The sequence below is a fragment of the Monopterus albus genome, unplaced genomic scaffold (genome assembly GCF_001952655.1).
Source record: "Monopterus albus unplaced genomic scaffold, M_albus_1.0 scaffold8.1, whole genome shotgun sequence".
NCBI lineage: Eukaryota > Metazoa > Chordata > Actinopteri > Synbranchiformes > Synbranchidae > Monopterus > Monopterus albus.
In genome coordinates, this window is record NW_018127888.1 from 3010276 (window position 1) to 3033522 (window position 23247).

At 40.0% G+C, this 23247-nt stretch overlaps 1 protein-coding gene across 1 annotated transcript in view; it reads right to left on the bottom strand.

The window, feature by feature from the left end:
* Positions 1-6: 6 nt before the first annotated feature.
* Positions 7-23247, bottom strand: part of clcn2c (chloride channel 2c) — a 115597-nt gene continuing 92356 nt past the window's right edge. Inside the window, exons 18-24 of the mRNA XM_020587172.1 lie at positions 21745-21856; positions 19787-19857; positions 18765-18839; positions 7126-7164; positions 5990-6094; positions 2443-2529; positions 7-686 (exon numbers count right to left, since the gene is read on the bottom strand). Of these exons, the coding sequence (XP_020442828.1) occupies positions 492-686; positions 2443-2529; positions 5990-6094; positions 7126-7164; positions 18765-18839; positions 19787-19857; positions 21745-21856 (684 nt within the window). The 3' untranslated portion in view covers positions 7-491. The remainder of the gene's footprint in view (positions 687-2442; positions 2530-5989; positions 6095-7125; positions 7165-18764; positions 18840-19786; positions 19858-21744; positions 21857-23247) is intronic.

Sequence of the window (23247 nt, forward strand, 5' to 3'; positions counted from 1 at the left end):
TTCCCTACAGAAGTGGAAGACTCCTTCACAAGATTTGATCTCAACTCTAATGATCCATGAGCTAAAAAGGGTCTGCTAACAAATATCCCCTTTTTAAAGGTTCCAACTCACTCCCAGTCCCTAATTGGATTTGTCCAACACTGTTTCATTTTTGAACCCAGTCCACATTTGCATTGCTGTGGGTTCTCAAGGATAGAAGGACCACAGGGCACAGGTTGACTTATGTTCAAGCCCCCCATGGAGAGTGTGGCTTGGTCAGTGCAAGGCTCTGGGAGAAATCACTGGCTGGTCCATGAAGCAAAGTGATGGCAGAGGGGGAGGGAGAAGATGCAAGGTGGCTGGTGTAGCAGGAGAACTCATTCCAGAATTAAATATTGTTCCTAAGCCCTGAGGTCTGTTGCATGTTTGTGGATTTGGGAGACCTCGACGCCTCGCTCCTCCTCTTCCTCCTCCTCCTCCTCCACCACCCGCTTTACTTCCTCTGCTTTCCTTCACTGGGACTTCTCATCAGATGCAGATGGGGTGTGTTCACGGGGCAGCGACATGCTCTTGTGGTGGTCCCACAGCTTGTGGAGCTCGGTGGCCTCGTTCTCACTGCTGCTGGTGCCGCTGTCCCGGAAACTGGCCAGAGGAGGACGCACCTTCACACCTTTCACTGTCACAGAGCCCTCAATGGCTTTGCGAAGCTGGATGAAGAAAGACAAACCATTTGTTGGATAAGAGGAAAGAGAAAGGAGAGGCAGAAATGAATGGATATCTATTAGTATCTGCAGCTCTCCTTGCCACCTACACACAGCAGAAATGAAAGTATATCAAGAAATGTCAGTACACAGGGTCAGACCTGCTCCCGCCACAGCAGATACCGCAGCCTGCCTTTTAGAAGTGCTCATAAAGTTTTTAGAGGAAATCAAAGTGACCGAGACTAGCAGAGGCAATAACTTACGTAGGGTGTTGGTAAAGCGAATACAGGACTCTGCTTGTGTTTTACACAGATGTACGACTGTGCTGCTGCTGTTGCCAGTATAGCGCAGCAAAGCTCGTTACGGTTTGAAAGCGTTTTTGTAGTTTTGTGAGCACCAGTCGAAAAACTTACACATGAACCGTACACAGCTACATCAGCAACATGTGGTTCATGTCTGCTGAAATGAAATATTTCCTCAAATGTTACCACGGGAATCACATAAACAAACGAAGATAAAGTAATAGTCTATTCTCTTTATGTTACTTTGAAATAATATTTGTTAAAATTTGGTACTAATAATTCATTATTATTATTAAAGACAAAGCTCTGAGACGATCTATGCCAACACTAGCTTACAATTTCAACGGTTACTGCTACACTGATTCCAGCTGTTTTAACCATTTATATTTTATTTCAACCATTTATTCACTACATAGCTATTTTAACCATTACCCTACATTTAGCTGTTTGAATTGTTTATTCACTACATTTAGCAAACTTAATTTTGCCAAGCCATTGGATGGTTATTCAGCCATTTATCCATTACTTTCCGCTCACAGTTTGAACTATTAATTCAGTGTGTTTAGCTGTTTTAACCATTACTTTTAGATAAATGTTTATTTGCCACTTTTCGATAACAGTTTAAATGATTTAAATTATTTATTCATTACTTTGAGCTAACCATTTGAATTGTTTAGTCAATAAACACAGTTTGGAGCAATGTGAAGTGTTGTTGTGATTCTCTCAGTCTCTGCTCTCTAAGTATTAGTACCACTGAATCAGGTCATGCCAAGTTTGCCAGTTGGCTGATAGGGTGAAGGACGCAAAACAGATCCTGGGGCAGCACTGAAAAGAATTGTGCACGTTGTAGGGTAGAAATAACGCACTATAATCACACACACAGACATCCCTTGATACTCCTTGTCCATACAGAGCAGAGAAGCTGATAAACGGCTACTAGTGTGTGACAGAGGCTAAGCTTTATCTGTCTTGGCTGCTTTTTTTGTCTGCTGTTGGAACAGAGAACAAAAATGCCTAAATGTCAGAGACAGGCAAGCAGCACTACACTTAGCAACAATCCTCTCACCACTTCCTGACCAATTCACATGGAGCAAAGGGTTTTCAGCTGTTTCTGAGGCAGGAGGAGAAATGGGAAGAGAGGGAGGGAGGCAGAGAACAGACAGAGAGACAGCAATTTTAAGCAGCCTTTTGTCTGTCACAGTACATAAAAGGCAGAGGGAGGAGGAATCAATGTTGACTGAAATGACTGAGTGTGTGTGCACAGCATGGTGACAGCACTCCTGATGAAATTGACAGTGATTTTACAGTTGTGAAAGCGGTGAATATGCTGCTTGTGTAAGTCATGACAGTCACGAAAGTTTACATAAGAAATTAACAAAAAAAAGTAAGTTGTTAAAGATGTACCTTAATTTTGCAACACTGGTGAAGAATACACCAAAATGACTTGACTGTTACTGTACCTCTTTGAGGGAAACCACCCCGATGAGTCGTCCGATGCTGGTGACGTAGGCGTGGTCGAGGCCCAGCAGGGAGAAGATGGTGTGGGTCTGAGGAAGAACGGCAAAGGTGGTTGGAAACAAACAAACAAAAAAACTGTACAAATCTGAGCAATTCTGTGCTGTGTTCGTACATTAAATATGCACCAGTGACTTCAACTAAATGTGCATACAGGACAGTGATCAAAGTGGCCTGACTGTGTTACATGAGCAAAAAACACACACAAACTACAGGTTTAACATCCAAACAGAGTCTGGTGCCTTAGATAATTACCTACACCTGTTCTGTCTAAAGTCTAAAGATGACAGCGTATCAGTTACATGGCCTAACCATAATAATAGGAACGCCTAGAAACCCAGAACACACCCGATACAGCAAAAAACAAAAATAATAAACATTTCATTATGATGCAATTCTGTTCAACTGCAGCACAAACTAGATCTTCCACGATGTAGTGGAATCAACACCTCTAAACAATATCAACCAAAGTGGAACATTATCACCTTCAGGAAGGAGAATGTATTGCAGTACTGCTGTATTAAACTGCATTGGTTTAAACTAGGTGTATCTAATAAGCTGACAACAGTGTATGTTCACAGTCTGACACGAGAAGACACCTGCAGCAGAGAGAAAGTTTCTGCTCAGCTTAACTCAGACTTTGACATATGAGCATGATTTCTCACGTCACATCTACTTAGGAAGCCAACTGTGGTCCAGTTTGTAACTTCCAGTGTACAAACACTGAGAATCATTGAAGTGCAAAATATCTGGATAGCTTCAACACTGAGAATCACTGAAGTGCAAAATATCTGGATAGCTTCATTCTGAAATAAACTATTTTTGCATATCCATAGATAAGGAAGGAGCAGATGTTATTTTAATAATTTTTAACAAGGTGATTTAACTTTATCTGTGGAAAAAAACAGACAATTACTCAAAGGAGAGTAATGTTAAGTCATATCTGAAGGATATTACTGTGACAAACAGTAAAAATGTCAGCTTTTATGTTGTTGTAAATGCAGGTTTTTCATTTTCCTATGACCCTGTTTTGCTCTATTTATATTATTAGGACTGTCTAAACTGATTCAATGACTTACTTCCCCCACTGGGATTAATGTGTAATTAAATCTTAGCTCTAGATTTAATCTCAGTACTAGATTTACTGTGGGCATTTTAGCATTTAGTGGGACTTGTTGCTAAGACAGAATGGGCATTTGGGACACTTGAAATTGATCCCACTGTGCCAGCAAACGGAAGCTGTGCCTGGGAAAGGTTTGTTAAGTGTTTTTAGGTTGCGCCAGCAGTAATGTGATCCACCAAGGAGTTTCCCCACAGGAGGATACAGTAGCTTCTGTGGGGACTCTGGGGAATCACTTCCAGTTCATCCTATTCACATCCCTTTCAACTGCAATTCACTGATTAAAGGTGCTACTGATTTTAGAATCAACCTCTTATCAGCACTGTAATCACAGACTAGACAGACACTGACATTACAGACTGAACAACTTCAACTTCTGCATTTAACATAGAACTACTTGGTCATTTTTGGTGTTTGTCCACATTAACCACCAAGTTTGACGGGTATGACAATGGGAATCATGTGCTATGGCTTTCACAATCACTGATCTCAACCCAGTTTAACTCAAAATGCTGGACCTGCAGCATCAAAAGACCAAAACAGGGACTCTGTTGTAATGGAGTTAGACTTGTAAAGTCAATGCCACAAGTCAGCTCCTCTGGAGACTCATAGTTACACAAAACCTTCTGAAGTCTCATGGTTTTACTTTATTTTGTCTCCTGTGTTTGTTGTAAATTGAGTTATCTATCCCCTTAATAACATTAGTTCTGTAAATCCCCTCTGTTTTGCCTGGGTTGGACAAGTTAATAACTAAAGACAAGAGTTAAAAACTCAAATATATTGTCATGTAAATATTCCAACAAACAGATTTGTCCATTACAAAGAGACAAACAAACAACAACAATCTCATTTAACATGGGACAAATGGACAAATTGAGAAAGGCCAGGCAGGAGAGCAGATCTCACACATGGAGAGTGTCACTTTACCTGCAGGCACACACACACGCACCTGAATACAGCAGTAGCAGACAGTGTTTATTATGCTGAAGGAGATTGTGCGTGGTATTGGTTTAGATAATGCAAAGCAGAGGGAGGGGAGTGAGATGGATTGGTGCAGGATCCTTCTCTTAAATTTTTAAAGAGTACTCACACAGAGCTCACAGGATGAGACAGAGAGGGAAGGCAGGTAGCTTTATGAATGGATGCTGCCACAGTCACTGGCAAGCCAGAAAGAATCTGTGTCTATTTGTGCGTGGGGGGGGTTTAAGTATTTAAACAGAGAAATGCGTGTGTTGAAGACAGACGCAGTAAGAAAATGAAATCAACACAAGCTCTAAAGAACTAAAGCTCTTTTCTTTGCACTACCCCTTCTCTTTCTCCTTCATACAGCAGGGACAGCTTGGTTTGAGTGTGTGATCTTTTGGACTGTTGCATGATTTTCCACTGCACACCACCAGTGTTACTTCTGGCACCTGAATTTAGTTTTAGTCTTCTAGTTTTCTGATTTTTATTAGTTCTAGTCTAGTCACCAAAAAACTAAAAACTTTAGTTTTCAAGCTAAGTCGGTGAATACTGTACAATGAATACAGCGATATGTCTCAAACAAACATTTAGAGACAGATTTAGATGCATTTCATGTTAATCGGACCTTAATCTGACCTCGAAAAAGGGAAGGCTTCCTCCAAGGCCAGAGATTTATTCCAACACTAGTGATGACATCTTGATTCAATTTTGGATCTTCATCAAGACAGTGAGTTTCAAAAAGCTGGTAAATTTCAGGTTCACACTTGTATCTCTGATCACCAATGTTAGGCTCCCTGACCATGTCAACTGGTAATGCTCACCCTAAGAGTCGGAAACATCCCATAGCAATTATCACTGTCAATACATAGTATGACAGTATTCAGCTTTTATGCACCGATTCACTTCCCAATTGCTTCTATTCCTTTAAATTGAGGCTTAAATTTTATGTGTCACTGTCTTCTATTCATTTAAATTAAGCAGTACTCATTATCTTCCACTACACTGTTTTTTAAATCAGTTTTATTACAGGTTCAGAACAAGCTTCTCTTCTAATGTTATTTTATAATCCTTTTAAGTGTTTAACATGACTTGTGCTTCTAAATATATTGCCTTAATACCCTTTTATACCTATTTAAGTTACACTCAATTGCCTTGTTGAGAGGTACATAACTTGGTAAAAATGTTTCCTGCCTTGTCCAAATCATTAAATGTTCATCCACCCTTTCTGATATTTCAAGCACATGCTGTGTACCAGGAATTCCTCCAAATTGAAATACTTGGTTCCTATGTTCAAGTGGATATCCTGAAACACAATACTAAGACATACACATGGTAGCAAGGATAATACACATTTGTGCTCCAGCATGACGCAAAGAGAGGTTGAACAACAGATGTATTTACAATCAGACCTTATGCAACGACGTGCGCTCCACCAGCTGGAACGGCGCGGGGTCAATCTTGCAGTTGTTGAAGTTAACCTGCTCATCAAGCTGCTTCTCCTCCCACTCTGCAATCTGCAAAACACACAGAGGAGAAGGGAAATGAGTGACGAGAGATGCATGTCTGTGAGGATTTGCCAAGGAAAGCAGGAACAAAAGAGAAGTGTCTTTGTAGCATTTAAACAGCTAGTAGTACTGAATGACTAATATATACCTAATTAACTGCATCATATTCAACTGGAGACATATTGTAGATGACAACAACCTGACTTTAACCTTCAGTGAAATGTTATTTTTTACTGTCTGATCACAGTATAAAACTCGGAGGGACAGTGTGTGTAATAGAAGCTGTTAACACAAAATATCTGTATGTCTGGTGTAATCCCACACCTCCTCCTGACAAATCACCTCCCTCTGATAGACAATCAATGGATAGGGCACCACATCGAGTGCCCTATAAATCATAAAAGACTGACGAACAATGAAGGTGAACCGCGAGTACGGAGGGGAGATGGCAGACACGCGAGACATTGGTGGAGAGCAATGATTGAGAAAAGAGGAGACAGAGGGGAAAGTGTGAGGAATGTCCAGCCAACAGAAGAAATAAGAGGTGCTGTTGATGAATTATGAATGATGTCATAGCCAAAAAATATAAGACTCCAGGGTAATCAGGCCATTTGGGGATAATGAGAAATCTGAAAAGCCCAATCTGTCAGAGTGTGACCTCAACAAGAGCAAGCCAAGACTCAAGTTAGACAAATACAGGTTTCTGAAGACTAACACCACATGTCAAGAATCCAGTGTATTTGACAGTTGATTTGTTCCTCATTGTCAGTAAGTCCCATGAAACAATCAGAGCTCCTCAGTGGAATGTTCTATCATTTAATCTCATTAAAGCATGCTGTTGAAAACTATCACTTAACTATTTAGGTAAAAATAAAGTAGAAGTCCAGAGGTTTACTGGAGTAGTCTATCTGTGATAGAAGGTGCAGAAAGGTTTAATAACTGCATTTGTTTGTTGACTGGCTAAAGGACATGTCTGATAGCTTGTGAGCCTTCGCTGCTTTGGCTGTGATGCGTGTTGTGTGACTGGCTATCCATCCCACCTCTCTAATGGTCATGTCGTCCTCCACATCCCCATCATCCTGCATAGGAGGAGGAACAGTATAACAATCAGCACAGATAACACAGATATACATAAAGTACACACAAACAATAATACAAAGAATGTGCACAACACAAATACACAAGCTTAAACAATAATACATAGAATGTGCACAACACAAATACACAAGCAGAGATGTAATGGCAAACAATTATGTCCCAGTCAACATTTATTTTAACTGCTCCCCTTCCAATACATCTGTGCATATACTGCATGATGAAATGACACTGAAAACACAAAATCGTTTCATGAGTGCTATACAGTGCTGCTGTGCTGAGACAGATGAACAGAAATGGAATGAGCGACTACGGTGCATTTAATGAGCGCGGGGATATGATGCTGTAAGATGTCAGAGCAGATGATCATTATTATGACTGATCTGCGATGCTCTCAGGCCAACACTGTTTGACAGGCTTGAGTTGAACTTGCAACCCTGGGTTTCACACAGAAGCTAAAGGGACATTACAGAAGTCTGGGTCATGAAACTATAATGCACAGCTGAGTGTGTGTATGGAGCCCTGTTGGCGTGTGTGTGTGTGTGATGGGCTGTGAAAATGTTTAATCGTGTGCTTGCAAACTTTCTCAGGATTTAATGCAGCAGAACGTGTGTGTGTTTGTGTGTTGCAGAGAAAGGAAAAGGCAGAGTCGGTGTGACCCAGGGGCTGATGGGAGCCCTGAGCTCATTTATCCTCATCACGACGGTGGCTGACCTGTTCATAAACCTAGAAACTGTTGCCACTCAGTGGAAAAGAGGTGTCCTACTGTAGCAAGCAAGAGGCCACACACACACACACACGCACACACACACACACACACACACACTTCTTTACTTAGGTAAAAGTAGCAACACCACAGTGTAAAAATGCTGTTATATGTTAAAGTCCTACAATCACAAAATGACATTTAAGTTAAAGTACAGTAAGTAAAAGTATTAGTTTAAAAATATAAAAGGACCTGAAGTGTATTCATCATTTATCATTTGAATTATTGCTGGGTAGCTTATAAATTTACCACCAAGGGTCAACAGCCTTACGATTATACTGTATTTTCTTTTATTACTCTGATTCTGAACGGTAATTAGTAACTAAAATGATCAAATAAATATAGTGGGGTAAAAAGTACAATATTTGCCTCTAAAATATATTGAAGTCAACTTAGTTACTTTCCACCTCTGAAAAACTTAAGTATAAAATTGTAGTTCTGTACAGTACTTGAGTAAATGTACAGTACTTAGTTACTTTCCACCTCTGCCCATACAACACTTTGTCTCTGCTGCCTCATTCTGGTTGTCACACAACACAAGGGCAAGTTGAATGTCGCCAAGACACGTTGTTCCAGGGGTAAAATGTAAACTAAAAAAATAAATGAGATCGAATCACTTTGCTGTGTGTGTGTTTGCAGAAGGAAGTAGGTTTCGAGAGACAGAGAAAGGTGGGACTGTGCATGCAAAGTAGGTGCTTTCAGAAAGATTAACTGCACTATTAAGAGAGTAAATCTCTGCTTCTGGATACACAAGTGATGGAGAAGTGTGTGCGTGCATGTGTGTGTACGTGTAGTGGGAGAAAAAGAAAAAAAACTTTGTGAGTCTACATGTGACTTGACAGTGAAATCAGGGGAGCTGTGTGTGCATATTCAAATGGGATTTGAATCAGCATGAGTGTGTGTGTGTGTGTGTGTGTGTGTGCGCGTGCAGAGACATGTGAGACTCCAGTGTACAGACAATAGGCTGATGAAGCTGTATTGCTTGCTCTGCTGTTTCTGTGACCAGACAAAGATTTGAAAGGCCCGTTGTTCTTCCCTCCCTCTCTGCAGCGATCGAGTTCCATCCAGTCAACAGGGAAAACGCACAATCTAAACCAGCTGCATCACACTGACAGCACACTCTGTCTGCACTCTGCTGCAGTTAGCTATAATGGAGAGATTTTTGTGATTTGGATAAAGGAAAGGGCCTCCTTCTCCATTAAAACCCCTTTTTTAAATTCAGTCTATAGCAGATGGAAGTAGCAAGTCTTTCTTTACACTTAATTGTTGCTGAAGGGAAGGCATTATTTGTCAAGCATCATAGCATCTTTGTCTTAGAAATCCAAAAACTACCTCTGTGTTAAAGGGTTAAATCTTGTGGATTACAAAATATTTTGTCAAATTTAAGTGGTGTCTAGTCATGCAGAAAGTTTTTCTTGTTGTTGTTTTAAGTCAACTTATCTGGAATTTCTGCTGTTGCCCTAATACAACAAAAACTGCATAGGGCTCTGGCAAAATGATGCAGCCCCATGTGACAAAAAAGTAGGATATGGTTAAACTTTCACCGCACAGGATGGTGACATCATGCGGCAAAGGTACTGCATTGACCAATCATGTATGGGGGACGATCGAGACATGGACTCCCATGGGAAGAAGACTTTTATCGAGGCATGGACTCCCATGGGAAGAAGACTTTTGTTTACTTTGTTATAGCAAGAGCATTCACTGCTACTCACTGTCAAATTTGGGTCACTGTTAATGCATCGTATCAACACACCATGCATTTTTGTTAGTACTGGATGTTAAACTGTTTTTTAATCCATTACTGCTGAAACACTATTGGTAGAATTGGTGCTAAGGTAGAGTAGGCTACGTTAGCAGCATGGCTAATCAAAACACAATGGAACCTCCCAGGCTGGAAACGTGAATGAAGCCACTCACGTCAAAGTGTTGGGCTGACTGAGATACTCACATTGCCATCTCTAGAGTCCTGTGGCTATCTACAGTAACATAGGTTAAAAACCGTTGCAGTGAAAACTGCTCACGCTGAGGACAATGTTCCAGGAAAGAAAAATGTCTTTCATGTTTCAAATGCCAATTTTCAATGATATGAAGAGCACAAACTAAATTCTGTTAATCTCGGGAATGCCTTAAAATACATATTGCATGAGACCCAACAAACAAATTGCAGCTTCTTTCCTTTTTCTCCGGTGCAAGTTCTGATTCCTTTGTAAAAATAAACACATACAATTCCACTGTTTAGCCCAAAAAACGAGCTGGTAAAAAAAACCCCAGTATTGGCTGACATCTGAGAAAAAGCACTTGAATTCATCATGTGACTCACATGTAATAGTCCTGTTATAAATATGCCTTTAAATAATAAAATATTGGAGAGTGATTAAAATGAATGATTTTCTCATCCAATGCAGTGCTTGTTGGAGCCAGCCTGTCCAGATGGAAGTGGGAGTTTACTGTACATCAGCACCATTAAAGACCCTGCTCTTTGTCTTCTGAATAGCCGTTTCTATTGGTACAGTGATGTCAAAAGACACTATAAAGTTTATTGCTCGTGCTTATTACAGTTATGCCTGTGTTTCTCTAACTGCTGCCTGTATCACACAGGAAATGTTGCCACAGGGAAACATTGCAAGAATAATTACTTGTCACCAATGTGCAGTTAAGTTGATTTTCTTGCTGCTGATGTTCACATCGCTTACTGCTTTCAAATTCTATTACTGTCTTATTCGTGTTTCTGATTAGATTGCAGAGAGTTTAACACAAATGTGAAATTACATCATTTATGTCTTTGTTCCAACTAGAGTGATGTAAACAATAAGGATGCTTTCCCGAATGGTGGATAGTGATTCTTAATGATCCGTCATGATACTGTATGGCACTGCCGTTACGTGGTGACTGTCTTCATTGATTGGGAAGCACACACAGGATCACTGGCTACACCCTGGCAACATGAGAACATCTGAGTACAAACCACAAAACCACATTGTTCTTTATAATACTGTGACTCCTTCCACTGACACACTGAAACCTGCAACAAATTCACCATCCGATATCAAACATCAAATCAGTTCACCCTCAAAACAAATTACAGTCAATATGTTCACTGTGTCTCCTTTGTGTTCTCTGAACAGTCTTCCTATCAAATGCTTTTAATGAAGCCTTTGTAATATAACTTAGTTGCTTTAAATGAACTTGTTCTGAAAGGGCCAACAGTGACAAATTATTTTAAAAATTGCTGCTGCATTTCAAAATTAATCTTTCTTGCTGTATGGTTATTGGGAATAAAGTGTCCAATTTCTAGTAGTGAAAGCTCTGTGTTGGTTTGGGGGACCAGAGCTCCTAGTAGTCCACATTGTTTAGCCCTGTTTAATCCTCCATTTACACGCCCTTTAATCCATCTCACCTACTGTAGATCGCGCTGCACGAGAAATTGGAAAGTCCATCAAGATGTTTGTAAAGTCATTCTACCCTTTCAGTGCTAGTTTGTTTCAAACTAAAGATGTGAATTACAAAATCAGTCTGCACCATTAAAACTAGCAAAGTATCCTTGTTGTGTGTGACATATCTAATATCTTTTTCACATTCATTTATATGCAAAACAACATTTGTCAGTTATCTATGGAACAGTTCTGCATTGTTTACCGCCTGTTAATGCTGCTTATTTTGTTATACTACACAGCCTTATGTTGGTTTACTGTTTACTCGCCCCTTGCATGGGGATATGTACATGCACATTGAGAGCCGATGTACCAGAGTCAAATTCCTCGTGTGTCCGACACACCTGGCCAATAAAGCGGATTGTGATTCTGAAGTTACTAGATGTAAACATATACTTCAGTATATGTAAACCACCACTCAGAGAAGGCAACTTAAAAAAAGAGAGCACAACCAGTTCCTGGAACCCAAAAGGTCTAATTTAATGTTTATGCTGATGACACCAAGATGTATTTCAGCTATATTCTGAACATTAGAACATTTCATGTCTTCCTGTATAAATTAGTTATTTTTAATGGAATGTCCTTAAACTTTGTGCAGCTGCCAAAAACACTCGAACGTGTATAATTAAACTCGGCAGTTGGAGGCTCCAGATGTCACAGCGACTTGGCTCATTATCTCCCTGTATCACTGATAATTGTAAAATTCTGCTGTTATTTTTCATATTAATGTTAAATAAGCTCATCACACCAGTTGTGAAATCCCGTTTCTTTCAGCCTGGCAAAATATATGTAATCGTCCCTTTTCTATTTATTTGTGCTTTGCTTTACATCAGTGTTCTCATTTGTAACTGACTAAGACCTGTTGTTCTCTCACCAAGCTTCTCTGTCATTTTCATTGTCTGCTATCTAAGGTGGACAACTGACAATATGCATATGCATTAAGAAAAAGGTTTCAACCTGTTTCTTCACTTGTTTTTCTCCCTGGGCTTTATTTTCTGTCATTATCTACAGAGGGTGATACTGATGCAGTGGAGTGTGAACAGCCAAACAGCTACTCAGTATTCAGTTTATGTAGGGAAGCTAGGAAAGAAAGCTCGCTGCACGCACGCACACACACACACACACACCACTGTTAAGGCAACAAGCAAAGAAAACACGCAGTATATTCCTCAATAAACATTTGAGTGTAACTTGACTTCTCTTTTGCATCACGTGTATTCCCATGAAAGTGTTCATAGCTATGTAGGTCAAGAAATGCACATTTCTCATCAATCTAAAGAAAATACTCAAAGAAATAAAGAGGGAGAAGTGAGGCGCCAAAAAACTGAGCCCACAAGCAGTCATAAATAAAGCATGGAGGCATTACGATAACACAAGAGAGTGGGGAAAAATAATGAGAAAAGCTGTGAGGAGAGACTGAGAGGCTGGGCGGCGTCATTTCTCTGAAACTGACTACTGATGTCATTTACCCTGCATCAATATTTCACAGCCTAGATGGAAAGATGGGGGGGGTGAAACTGAAGAGGTGAGGTGGGGACATGTGACAAGGCTACAAAAAGGGGAGGAGGGTTTTGGAACAGAAGTAAAGATGGACAAAGTGACTAAAGCAGAGCTGCAGATTAAAGTCAATCCAAAAACAAAGACTGAGAGAAGAACTGTGAGAAGTAATACCTGGACTTCTCTGCCTTAGCAGAACTCAGAAGTCTTCTTTGTGAGCGGTGACACACACAGCACTGCTCCCCACCATGTGCACTTAGACACTGTTGAATTTTAATAATAAATCTTGATGACAGGGGAAAACAGCCCCCCAAACTGTACTGTAAATGCACACACCAACTGTGACAGTGGTTTGTTACTAATTAGCTCACTGTAAGGCAGTAATGACTAACATGCTGTCTAGACCCACTTAGCAAACCCAAAAAACTCACCGCTTTAATAATGTCTCAGCACTTACTTTACCATACGATCTGCTCCTCATGACTGCACCTAACAAGTAACTAGACGTTATTAAATTACATCCAGCAGTGGCAGATGAGGTCATCGGAAGTTTGACTGGTGTCCACCAGTCGCCACTAATATGCACCATTAATGCTAAACACTACAAAAATATACAGGCAGTGGTTAAACTCAGAGGTAATAGTGATGCCCAAACGATGCATTTTATACTCTACATGAACAAAAAATGGAAAACTGAAGCCACAAATTTGTTTTATCTCAAGAAATAAAAGGTCTCCACTGAGGCAAATGTACTTCCTTGTAGTATAAATGTTAACTCGAGGATAAAAAAGTGCCTGAATGCAGGGGATAAAACTGCTGAAATAAAACCCAGGATTAGAAACAGCCTTGATGACAACACCTCCAGGAGACAAACTTGGTTCCAACCTGCTTAACCTAAAACATTTCATGTACTGACCATCTCTCTCATTAAAAACATTAATAAATTAAACGACTCCTTAACCCTAGACAATGTGTTGGAGGGTGGGGGATGATTTTATTGAGAAACCTTTAAAAGCCACTGTTTCTGTTTTCATGTCCTACATTCACACTGGATAAAGTCAGTTTTTACTGTGAGTTACTGACCAAATCCTAGTGATTACCTATGTACTCCAAGGTCTCTATATGTGACATAGACTAGCAGGAAGTAGTACAATAAGCCCTGATTTTGTAATGAGCCTGCTGGAAGGTAGAATGTTCCTTATGAAATTCATTGCACATGACTGCTATTCATCTTTCAAGATTGGATTTCAGTTGACACCTTCTCTAAATGGGTCTCTATGCTAGATGGGCTTCCTAAATGTACACATAAATCTGTAATTGATTAACCACATTAATAATGTTCATTATAGATTATACAGTAGGTCCCTACCCTAATTACTGTGACTTGAATTTAGAGGGACACTGTCAGAGGACATACTTTGACATCTGCATTTGTTACAAATCAAAGGGTCCCCATATGAGACCAGTCTTGTGCGAGTACAGCATTTTACAAAACGTGCCAGGAAACTCCTCATAGGACCCTTCCATGTCCCTGATCAGATTTAATGAAACATGCTATTTTACAGGGATAATCCACCATGTGATGGTGAATCAATAACAGCTTTCATTCCTTTCAAATTTCCAAAAACATGAAAACAGTGGTGTAGCAGTAATGATTTTTTTTTTGACCACGACCCATGATCTGATACCCCATCAAGACACCCAAAGTAGTTGTTAACAACCAGATTGCAACCATGCTGCACTCTTGCACAGACATTGCATTAAATACAGACAGAGCATGTAATAAGCATGTTGTAATGGGGAAAACTATTACATTTTGTTTTAATTAATCTTTTTCATTTCTACGGTTGATGAGATATGTTTCATCATTCAAACTAAAGTTCCTCTGGTGTATTACAGTCTCAACATGAGCACTGTGGTATCATGATGTGAAATATACACCTGAGGGTTCACATTCTATGCCACCAAATGACACTCCCAGCATACCTCCTGTACTTTACGTTGAATTTCTCAAAGCATTTCTGACTTTTGCACAGCATGGACTGTGTTTAGGAACCAAAGTGCAAGGTTTTGGAATCATCTTTTGTGGCATTTCAAAACTAACTGGTCATTCCAGAAAACATCAGAACTGGATGTTAGAAAGATCAGACTGCAAGTGGAGCTGACACTGAAAGGCCTTTGAGATCTGCCAGACCACTCTGAAGGGAACAGTACATGATGTGAGAACACAACACTGTCATTGTTTCCCTTACTTATCAGCAAGACTGAGACTCCACAATGTAATTTATTAGCTGTATACCACGGGTTTACACACACAGGCCCTGAAGCGACAGATGAAGAATGATCTGACTCTGCTCTGTGCACAAGACTTCAATAGTTGTCAGAGACATGAAAAAAGTGAAGCTTTTAAGGGCCTCAAGTCAAACAATGACTAAATATCTGAAGGAAGAATAGTGCCATCTTGTCTTACATTTCTATTCCGGTGACGATAGCCTAGTGACTTAGCTTTGGTAGATAAATTAACAAGGGCTGCTCATCACACTGTGCAGTAGCTTATCAAGGTCACTATCTCTGAATTACCTGTTTGTTGGTTTCTGTCTGATGTAAAATTGTGTCCCTCTGTAAACCAATGTAGCATTTTTAACCATCAGTCAATCAGCGCAAGGAAACAGATGCACAATGCTGATATGGTGTTGGTTAATGTATGTTCAGATTGAATGCGAGAGCAATTTCAATGCCATGTGGACATCACAACTAGATACAGAGCCAGCAGGAAAACTACTATAGCTACAGTAGCTAAGCTAAAACCGAGTCATTAACGAAGCTAAGCTATACCACGTTACCCAGAAAAAAGCAGTCTAAGAGAAGCTACTTCACATCAACAAGGAACATGAACTATTGAGAAACATAATCAACAATTGCAGTTTAAAATTATATTACTGTGAACTGTTAAAAATGTATCATCATTGTTTTGTGCTGAATTTAAACTCAACAAAACAAGTTGTAAGTTGTCAGAGTGCCCCACTAATTGGACAAAAACAGTAGCTACTGGGGAAACAACTCTCCAAGACTGTATGAGAGTGGGCACCAGCAGACACTAATTTGCCGTAGGCAGTGCAGATTGAGGCAAGAACAAGTCTGCATGAATTTGAAATGTCAGCTTGACTGAAACATTTGCTTTTATGCCAAGGCTGTTGTATAACACTTTACAAAATACAGAGGGAAAAGGACAGTGATGGGAGGAAAACAAAAGAAACTATCAAAGTTCTTGTTAAATTTTGAGATAAGTCAGACTAATCACAAAAACTCACCAACAAAAACACACACAGTCAGTGCTAGCCCTGGCTCTCATGTATTATTTACACTCAAGTCACAGAGATAATCTTCCATGAACGTAAAAAATTGAGACTTGCCAAAAATGATCATTAGTTTCTATGTCTATTCTTCTCATATATAAAAAAAGACCAACAGGAAATGATGTCATTCTAGTTTTGTGTGAAAGTGGCTCGACTTCATGAATGTATTATTGAAACACTTCCAATTATAATTTCAATTAATTTTCAATAATCATCATAATTATAGGTCTCAATAATACATTCATGCTCAACTTTCACAAAAAAGTGAGCGAGACAACATTTCCTGTCACCATCTTTTCTGAACTGAAAAGAAACTGTATGACTCAAGAAATTGATTAAAATTATATTTTACCTGGACTGGTCCACATTATTTCTGATTTGGCATTGTTAGAAGAGTCTCTGAGGATTTGGGAAATGCCTTCAGAATTTGGGTGAGTGTTATGAAACAATGGTATGAGGTTAAAACAGTCGGCAAGTTTCAGTTTTGAAGGTTAGCCGATGATTATCTCTGGGGCTAGGTCGGTGCTACAGCATAGCTAAAGTCTGCACACTAAAATGTAACATAGTACAGTCATCTAATGAGTTGTGATTTAAAAAACATATTCATGTTAAGCAATGACCAAAGATAAATTGATTCCACTAAATGTTTGTATAATGTTTTACAGTGTGTGGTGCATTGGATGTTTGGTGTGAATAAACACAGGGTGCAAAAGAATATGGCACTCAAATTCACAGTAATAATGAAAACATGACTGTCATTCTAGACAGAATGGTACTCTCAAAGCTTCCAATTCCTGCATGGTTATGGCACTGAATCAGCAGGCACGTGTGACTTTAACAAACTGTGTAAAAGATAATCAAGACAAAGATCCACCGAGTGTGTCAGTGAACAACATTTACATCTATATCTGTCTTTGCTTCTTAATATGGGATTGAAACAGAAGTGAACTTAAGACATTCCTTTTTGATAAAGCTTATAGTTAGGGCTGGATCAGGTGACCCTGGGCCTTCCCTTAGTTATGCTGCTATAGGCCTAGGCTGCTGGGGGGCCCCATGATGCTCTGAGTTTCTTTTGGTGCTATACAAATAAAATTTGATTTGAATTTTGATTTGGTTTGAAAAACATTCAAAAGAAATGCTTACACCAGAGAGATTCTTTATGCTGGGTGGTGGCTCCTAATGAATGGAGAGATGTTTCACACACACAGAGTTAAAAAAAAATATATATATATCATGGTGACTTTACAGCTTAATATAAGAAAGGTTAGGTTATGAATAAATCAGTGATGCTGATAAATAAACAAATGGGTAAAAGTAATTTCTCTGAATGCATGATTTTGTTTGATTTTCAGAAATCGGTGTGGTCTGATCATTTGTCATGCAGCACTGGATGACTTTTTGGTGGAATCATTTTTCTCAATTCATAATCAGACACTTGTTTCATTGATCGACATTCATCACTGCTAGAGCGTGTGCGGATGCAGGTAATTGGACAACAGGCTACATTCCAGTTTGTGCTGATTTTTTCCGATACCTCCCAGGACTTCTCATGCATCATCATTTCATCTCAGCTGCTGCTGGAATGCTGTCGTTCAAATACCTAATGAAGAGATATGCCGCTCTTATCCTGATATTTAACGATGCATGCACAGAGGAATTCGCCCAGACCTGGTTCTTTCTACCCCCTGCCTCCCCTGCACATTAAACACTTGGTTTAGCACAGTGTCTACCATCAGTGACAAGAAATGTGATCGGACTTTGGATTACTCCAGGAACAGGGCGGGTCATGCTCTGGGAGGAGGCCACTGATTGGATGCCTTGGGTGACACAGCTGATTATGGACAGCATGGCATACTTTGTTGAACAGCCTCGCCCTGGTAGACACAAACTCAACCACATTTTATTTGTGATATGACAGAAGGTGGACCATAGTTTCACCACATAAAACCTACTCTCTAGGGAGTGCTGAGAAAACTTGATTTTAATGGCTTTTTAGTTTATGTAAACAGAGTAGCCGCCACATACTGGGAGTAGTATCTCTGTAAACATTGTTTTAAGTGTGTCAACACTTTTAAAACATAATGTTAATATTGTATGAATATTTCAGATGCTTAAATAAGGACTGGTACATTTTTAGCCAATAATGAAAACATATGAAGCCTCGCTGGCATTAGCACCAAACAATAGTGTTATTTCAGTGGTCACATGTTGCTCATAGGCTCTACTGATCACTGGACCAATGGAAACTAATTGAGCTGAATGGATCCTAGGCTTAGCTAATAACATAAGCAACTAGAGGCAGTGAAGGGTCAGTAGGCGGGGTTACATGTTGGACAAGGACGAGGGTGTTCAACACTTTTTGGCACAATGGCATGGACAGGCTTTGGCTGGGCCTAGCCCAGATCACAGGCCATTGGCATTTGGGATTAGCCCTGGAATGGAATGGCAGGGTGACAATCGGTTGATTGGTTGATGAACCTGTTTGCCAGGCAGATTCCAGGCGTTTGGCAGCCCCTAATGGTGACTCTTACCACAACAGATATCCGGACTCGTTTGGCTGGCCTGCTGAGCTCAGGAGGCGTAGGGCTCTCCATGTTGTTGTTATTCTCCACAGTGACCAGAGACAAGCACACAATGTTAACAATCACCTCATTGTCAGTTTGACTTAGCAAAAGCTAAACTTCTTTTCAGTGCCACTTTGAAATGAGCAAACTTCCCTGCAAATGCTGGAAGAAAAACAAATTGAAAACTTCTTTCTCTGAGCAGGGTGGTGCAAGAGTGGAGTGTTTTAGTCTTGCAGGGTGCAAGCTGAGACAAGGTGAAAAAGGTTTTATATTAGGCACTTTTGGACCGAAGAACTTCGTCATAGTTCTGAGAACCGCTGGATGAATTACCCCCTTTTTTGTGTCCCCACAAACTATTTGTTCTTAGAACATTATTTTGAGGGATTTTTCAGTTCCTAATTGCTGCACCGCCAACCGCCACTCTTAAAATAAAATAAAAAAACAAAACAAAACTGTGTTAGCTGTGTAAACATTAGCAATCAACAGCCATCACTAATGGTACGGGGTGCTGCAGTCTGCCAAAGGAAGCCTCTGCCAAAGGTTAGCAGCTCCTTATACAATTAACAGTAGCAAAAGATAAAGAAAATACTTACCGGTAATGTAACATCAGTATGTGTTAACCATTGCGAGCTTGTTAGCTAATCACTAGCAGTCGGCCGGCTTAGTGTTACATCACCTCAGCGCTCCAACTGGCGGTGTCAATGCAAACAGGAAAAAAAAAGCCAGCAAAGGCTTGGAAGCTCTGAAGTCCCTAAAACGGTTTGGTTCGAAAGCGCCTATTGAGGCTGACTGAGATACTGTGTGTGTGCGTTCTGTGGCCGTGCGTGTCTGTCTGTGTGGGAGGTACTGTACTGTAGAGCATGAAGGACTGTATGTGAGAGATAGCATAGGACTGTGTGGGTGTACAGAATGTGTGAACGACAGGATGTGAGCCACTGCGTGTGTGAGTGTGTGTGATGGTAGTGCATTTTCGGACATGGCTTTCTCACCTCCAGGCCTTCTGTGACTGGACTGGCGCAGAAAAGGTTCTTTAAAGCAATGCCCGAATTATTTTGTGGACCTGAAAGAGAAACAAAGAGGGATTCAAAACAGTGACACCATCAGCTGTCCCTATTCTCCATCTGTTAGACACTCTCTAATTATGTGCCTTCTGTTTGCAGGCACTTCCCATCTAAAGAAGCATTACAACAACAGCTGCATCATCTGGCTGAACTGGGCCATGGTGATGAATCTTGAAACAACCAAAATCTTGATATTCTTTTTGTGGTCTTTACTGAGAATGAAAGAACACATAAACTAAACATATGTTCAGGGCTACAAATTACAGCTACAAGCAGTTTCAGCTTGTTTATAGATGATCTCAGAGGCATTCATTCATTCTTTCATTCATTTTCTACCGTTTAGTCCCTGAACGGGGGCGGAGCCAATCCCGGCCTGCAATTGGGGGAAGGCGGGGTACACCCTGGACAGGTCGCCAATCCATCGCAGGGCTAACACATAAACGAACAACCACACACACGCACATGCACTCCTACGGGCAATTTAGAGACACCAATCAACCTAAGCTGCATGTATTTGGACTGTGGGAGGAAGCCGGCTTCCTCCCCCCGCCATGCAGCACGGGGAGAACATGCAAACTCCACACAGAAAGGGTCCCAGGTGGGGCCCGAACCCGGAACCTTCTCGCTGTGAGGCAATGGCGCTAACCACTGCGCCACCATCTCAGAGGCAATGGGTGGATAAATTTCTTTGCCATTAAAAAAGACAGCAGTTCATTTTACCATTTGCCCTGTTACTACTGCACTTGTATGTATGGAACAGGACAAAGAATTTAAATATATATACAGTATATCTATGTTTCTTGGTGTTTTGAAGGGGGGATACAATACTTGTATCACACATTCACTTCAACACAAAGTGGTGCCTGCTCTTGCCTCTTTAATAGCAGATATCTGAAAGGAACCTAGACCCAAAGCCTCACAAGTTTCAGGTTATGGAAAGCCCCAGGTTACAGGTTAATCATTTCCTGAAGTGGAAAAAGGGTACAAGAGTACATTACCTCAGCACTCCACACAATCTGGAACAACCAAATATTAGACCAAAGATAAACACCTCATCCAGCTGGACAACTACAAAATAATCTCCAATTCTTTTGGGTATTGAACAGGCAGTACTGAGTGGTAGGTTATCTAGGCACTGAGGGTGACCAGAAACTAAGAACGGTTTTTTAAAAATGCAGACAGAGACCTGAGCCTGGCCACTGAGACTAGTGACACAAACATACAGTAACAAACAATAATCAAGTTCTTCACCAAAAGGAAACTCGGGTACCAAGAACTGGATGCAGTCAAAAAAAAAAAAAATGCTGAAAACGTAGTAAAATATGCTCTTCTTCTATGCTTCTCAACATTACAATTACATTTAAATGATTTTTTTTTTACTATTTAGCAATGTGAATGACATTAATACAGAGTAACTATATTAATTGAATTAATATACTTACTGTAAACCTTGTACAACAACTTGTTTTAGAAACTCTTCTCAATTACAATTATTCAAAATATTTATCTAAATAATATTGATTATTTTTATTATGGTGTTAATTATTGTTCATATATGATCATGCCACAGGGCAAATTTAAAATTGAGACATTTAAGTATGTGTGCCATGTTGTGAAAAAGAAAAGATGGACAGTCAAACTTAGTTTTTCTTTTTAAGACCGTCATAGTCACAGGGTCCTAGAATAATTTTTTTAATCATCTAGGAGACATAGGGACAAAGACACAAAGGGAGAGAACGAGACTAAGAGGTGCTGTTAGTGTTCTGCAAGTTTAGTGACAGAGCCCATTACAGACACTCCTTCTGGATCTATTAAATCTCCTGTTCTGGAAACAGGTGTGACAGGTGTGACAGATGTGCATGCGTCGTTAAGTATGCAATTCTCACCGGTGGGCATCTCGGTGGGTCGCTCCACCCCAGAGGATCTCTTCAGAGCGGGTTTGAGAGGCTTCTGAAGAACCGGACGAGTAGGATTAGCGGATGATTCCTCGGTAGAGATCTATGTGAACACACACACACACACACACACACACAGATAAGAAACACTACTCAAAAATCCAGACCCCATCCCAGCTTAAGAGTCAACCCTGCCTTCTCTTTCTGCTGACTCATTAGACAAATGGATGTACTTCTGTTGAGGGTTGAGATGGAGACAAATCAAAAAGGGAGAAACTGCTGACGCCAAAAGAAAATACACACAAAGAAAAGAAGTCAGCTGGAGTTGAAAGCAAAAAGAAGGGTTCTCATGTTGGCCTTGATTTAAAATTTCACGACTTTCATTGCTAGCATTTCCATGACCTAAATATATTTTTTACTTGGTTATGGTAAAACCTTTGTGAAGTGGGAGAACATTCTGATGTCAGTCACAAGATGTTTCACTAATGAAACGCTTGTGTGAAACTAGTTGGAAATGCATTCAGCTGTAATTCTCTGCAGCTACCCATTGTTAATTCATTATAATTCCAGATATACTGGGCTGATATCGTCTTTCAATATTAAACATCAGCTAAAGTTTGTGTAATTCTGTGGAAAATGACAAATATTTCTAACTTTTAGTACAAGTGGTCAAATATACAGACATAAAAAAACATCACCCATCAGGAGGTTTCATACAAAAAAAGCGTTTCAAAACAAAGTAGTAAAATAATGTAGAAAACAAAATAAGCTAAGGCTAATGTGGCCAGGGGAAGCTCCGTTTAAAACTGCTGAAGAAATCAGCATAGGAAGGAGACAGTGGGAGAAAAGGGGTAAAGAAGGCGTGAAGTCAGAGAAATGAAGAGAAGAGAGCATCTCTATCGCACACAGACTCACAAACTCTCCTGCCTTCCACCCCCACATCCAGGCCTGAGGGTGTCCTACACACTCATTGCATACTGATGAGAGAAATGAGGATAATGAAAAAAAAAGATAAAACAACAGTAGAGTGGAAAACCTGGAACCAATTTCAACATCAACTCTGCCTATTTCCATGTCTTTTGCTTAAAACACACACAAAACCTCATATAGTCTCATTATCGTTGTTATTGATGGGTTAATAACGCACGTTAATGCTCCGAGCTATCAACCTGTCACACACACACACACACACAGTGTTTTTCTGAATGATTTTCATACCATTTTAAATCATCCAACCTGGAGTTTGTCCAAGAGCTCATTTTTAAGTGCAACAGAAAAGCAATGACTCTGAAACAGACCCTGTATGTTTGTTTGGCTTGATTTAATTTGGTCTGTTTTAGCCAGTCAACTATTCTGTCTGATTTTTCACATTTATAGTGTTAAAACCTTAAAGATGCTGAAAGCCTATTTACTCACTCTCCAATGGGATCCTTCATAGACACACAGTTGTCTGCCAAAGGCAGAACAGTTGTGTATATTTTCATGAGAAGTTTC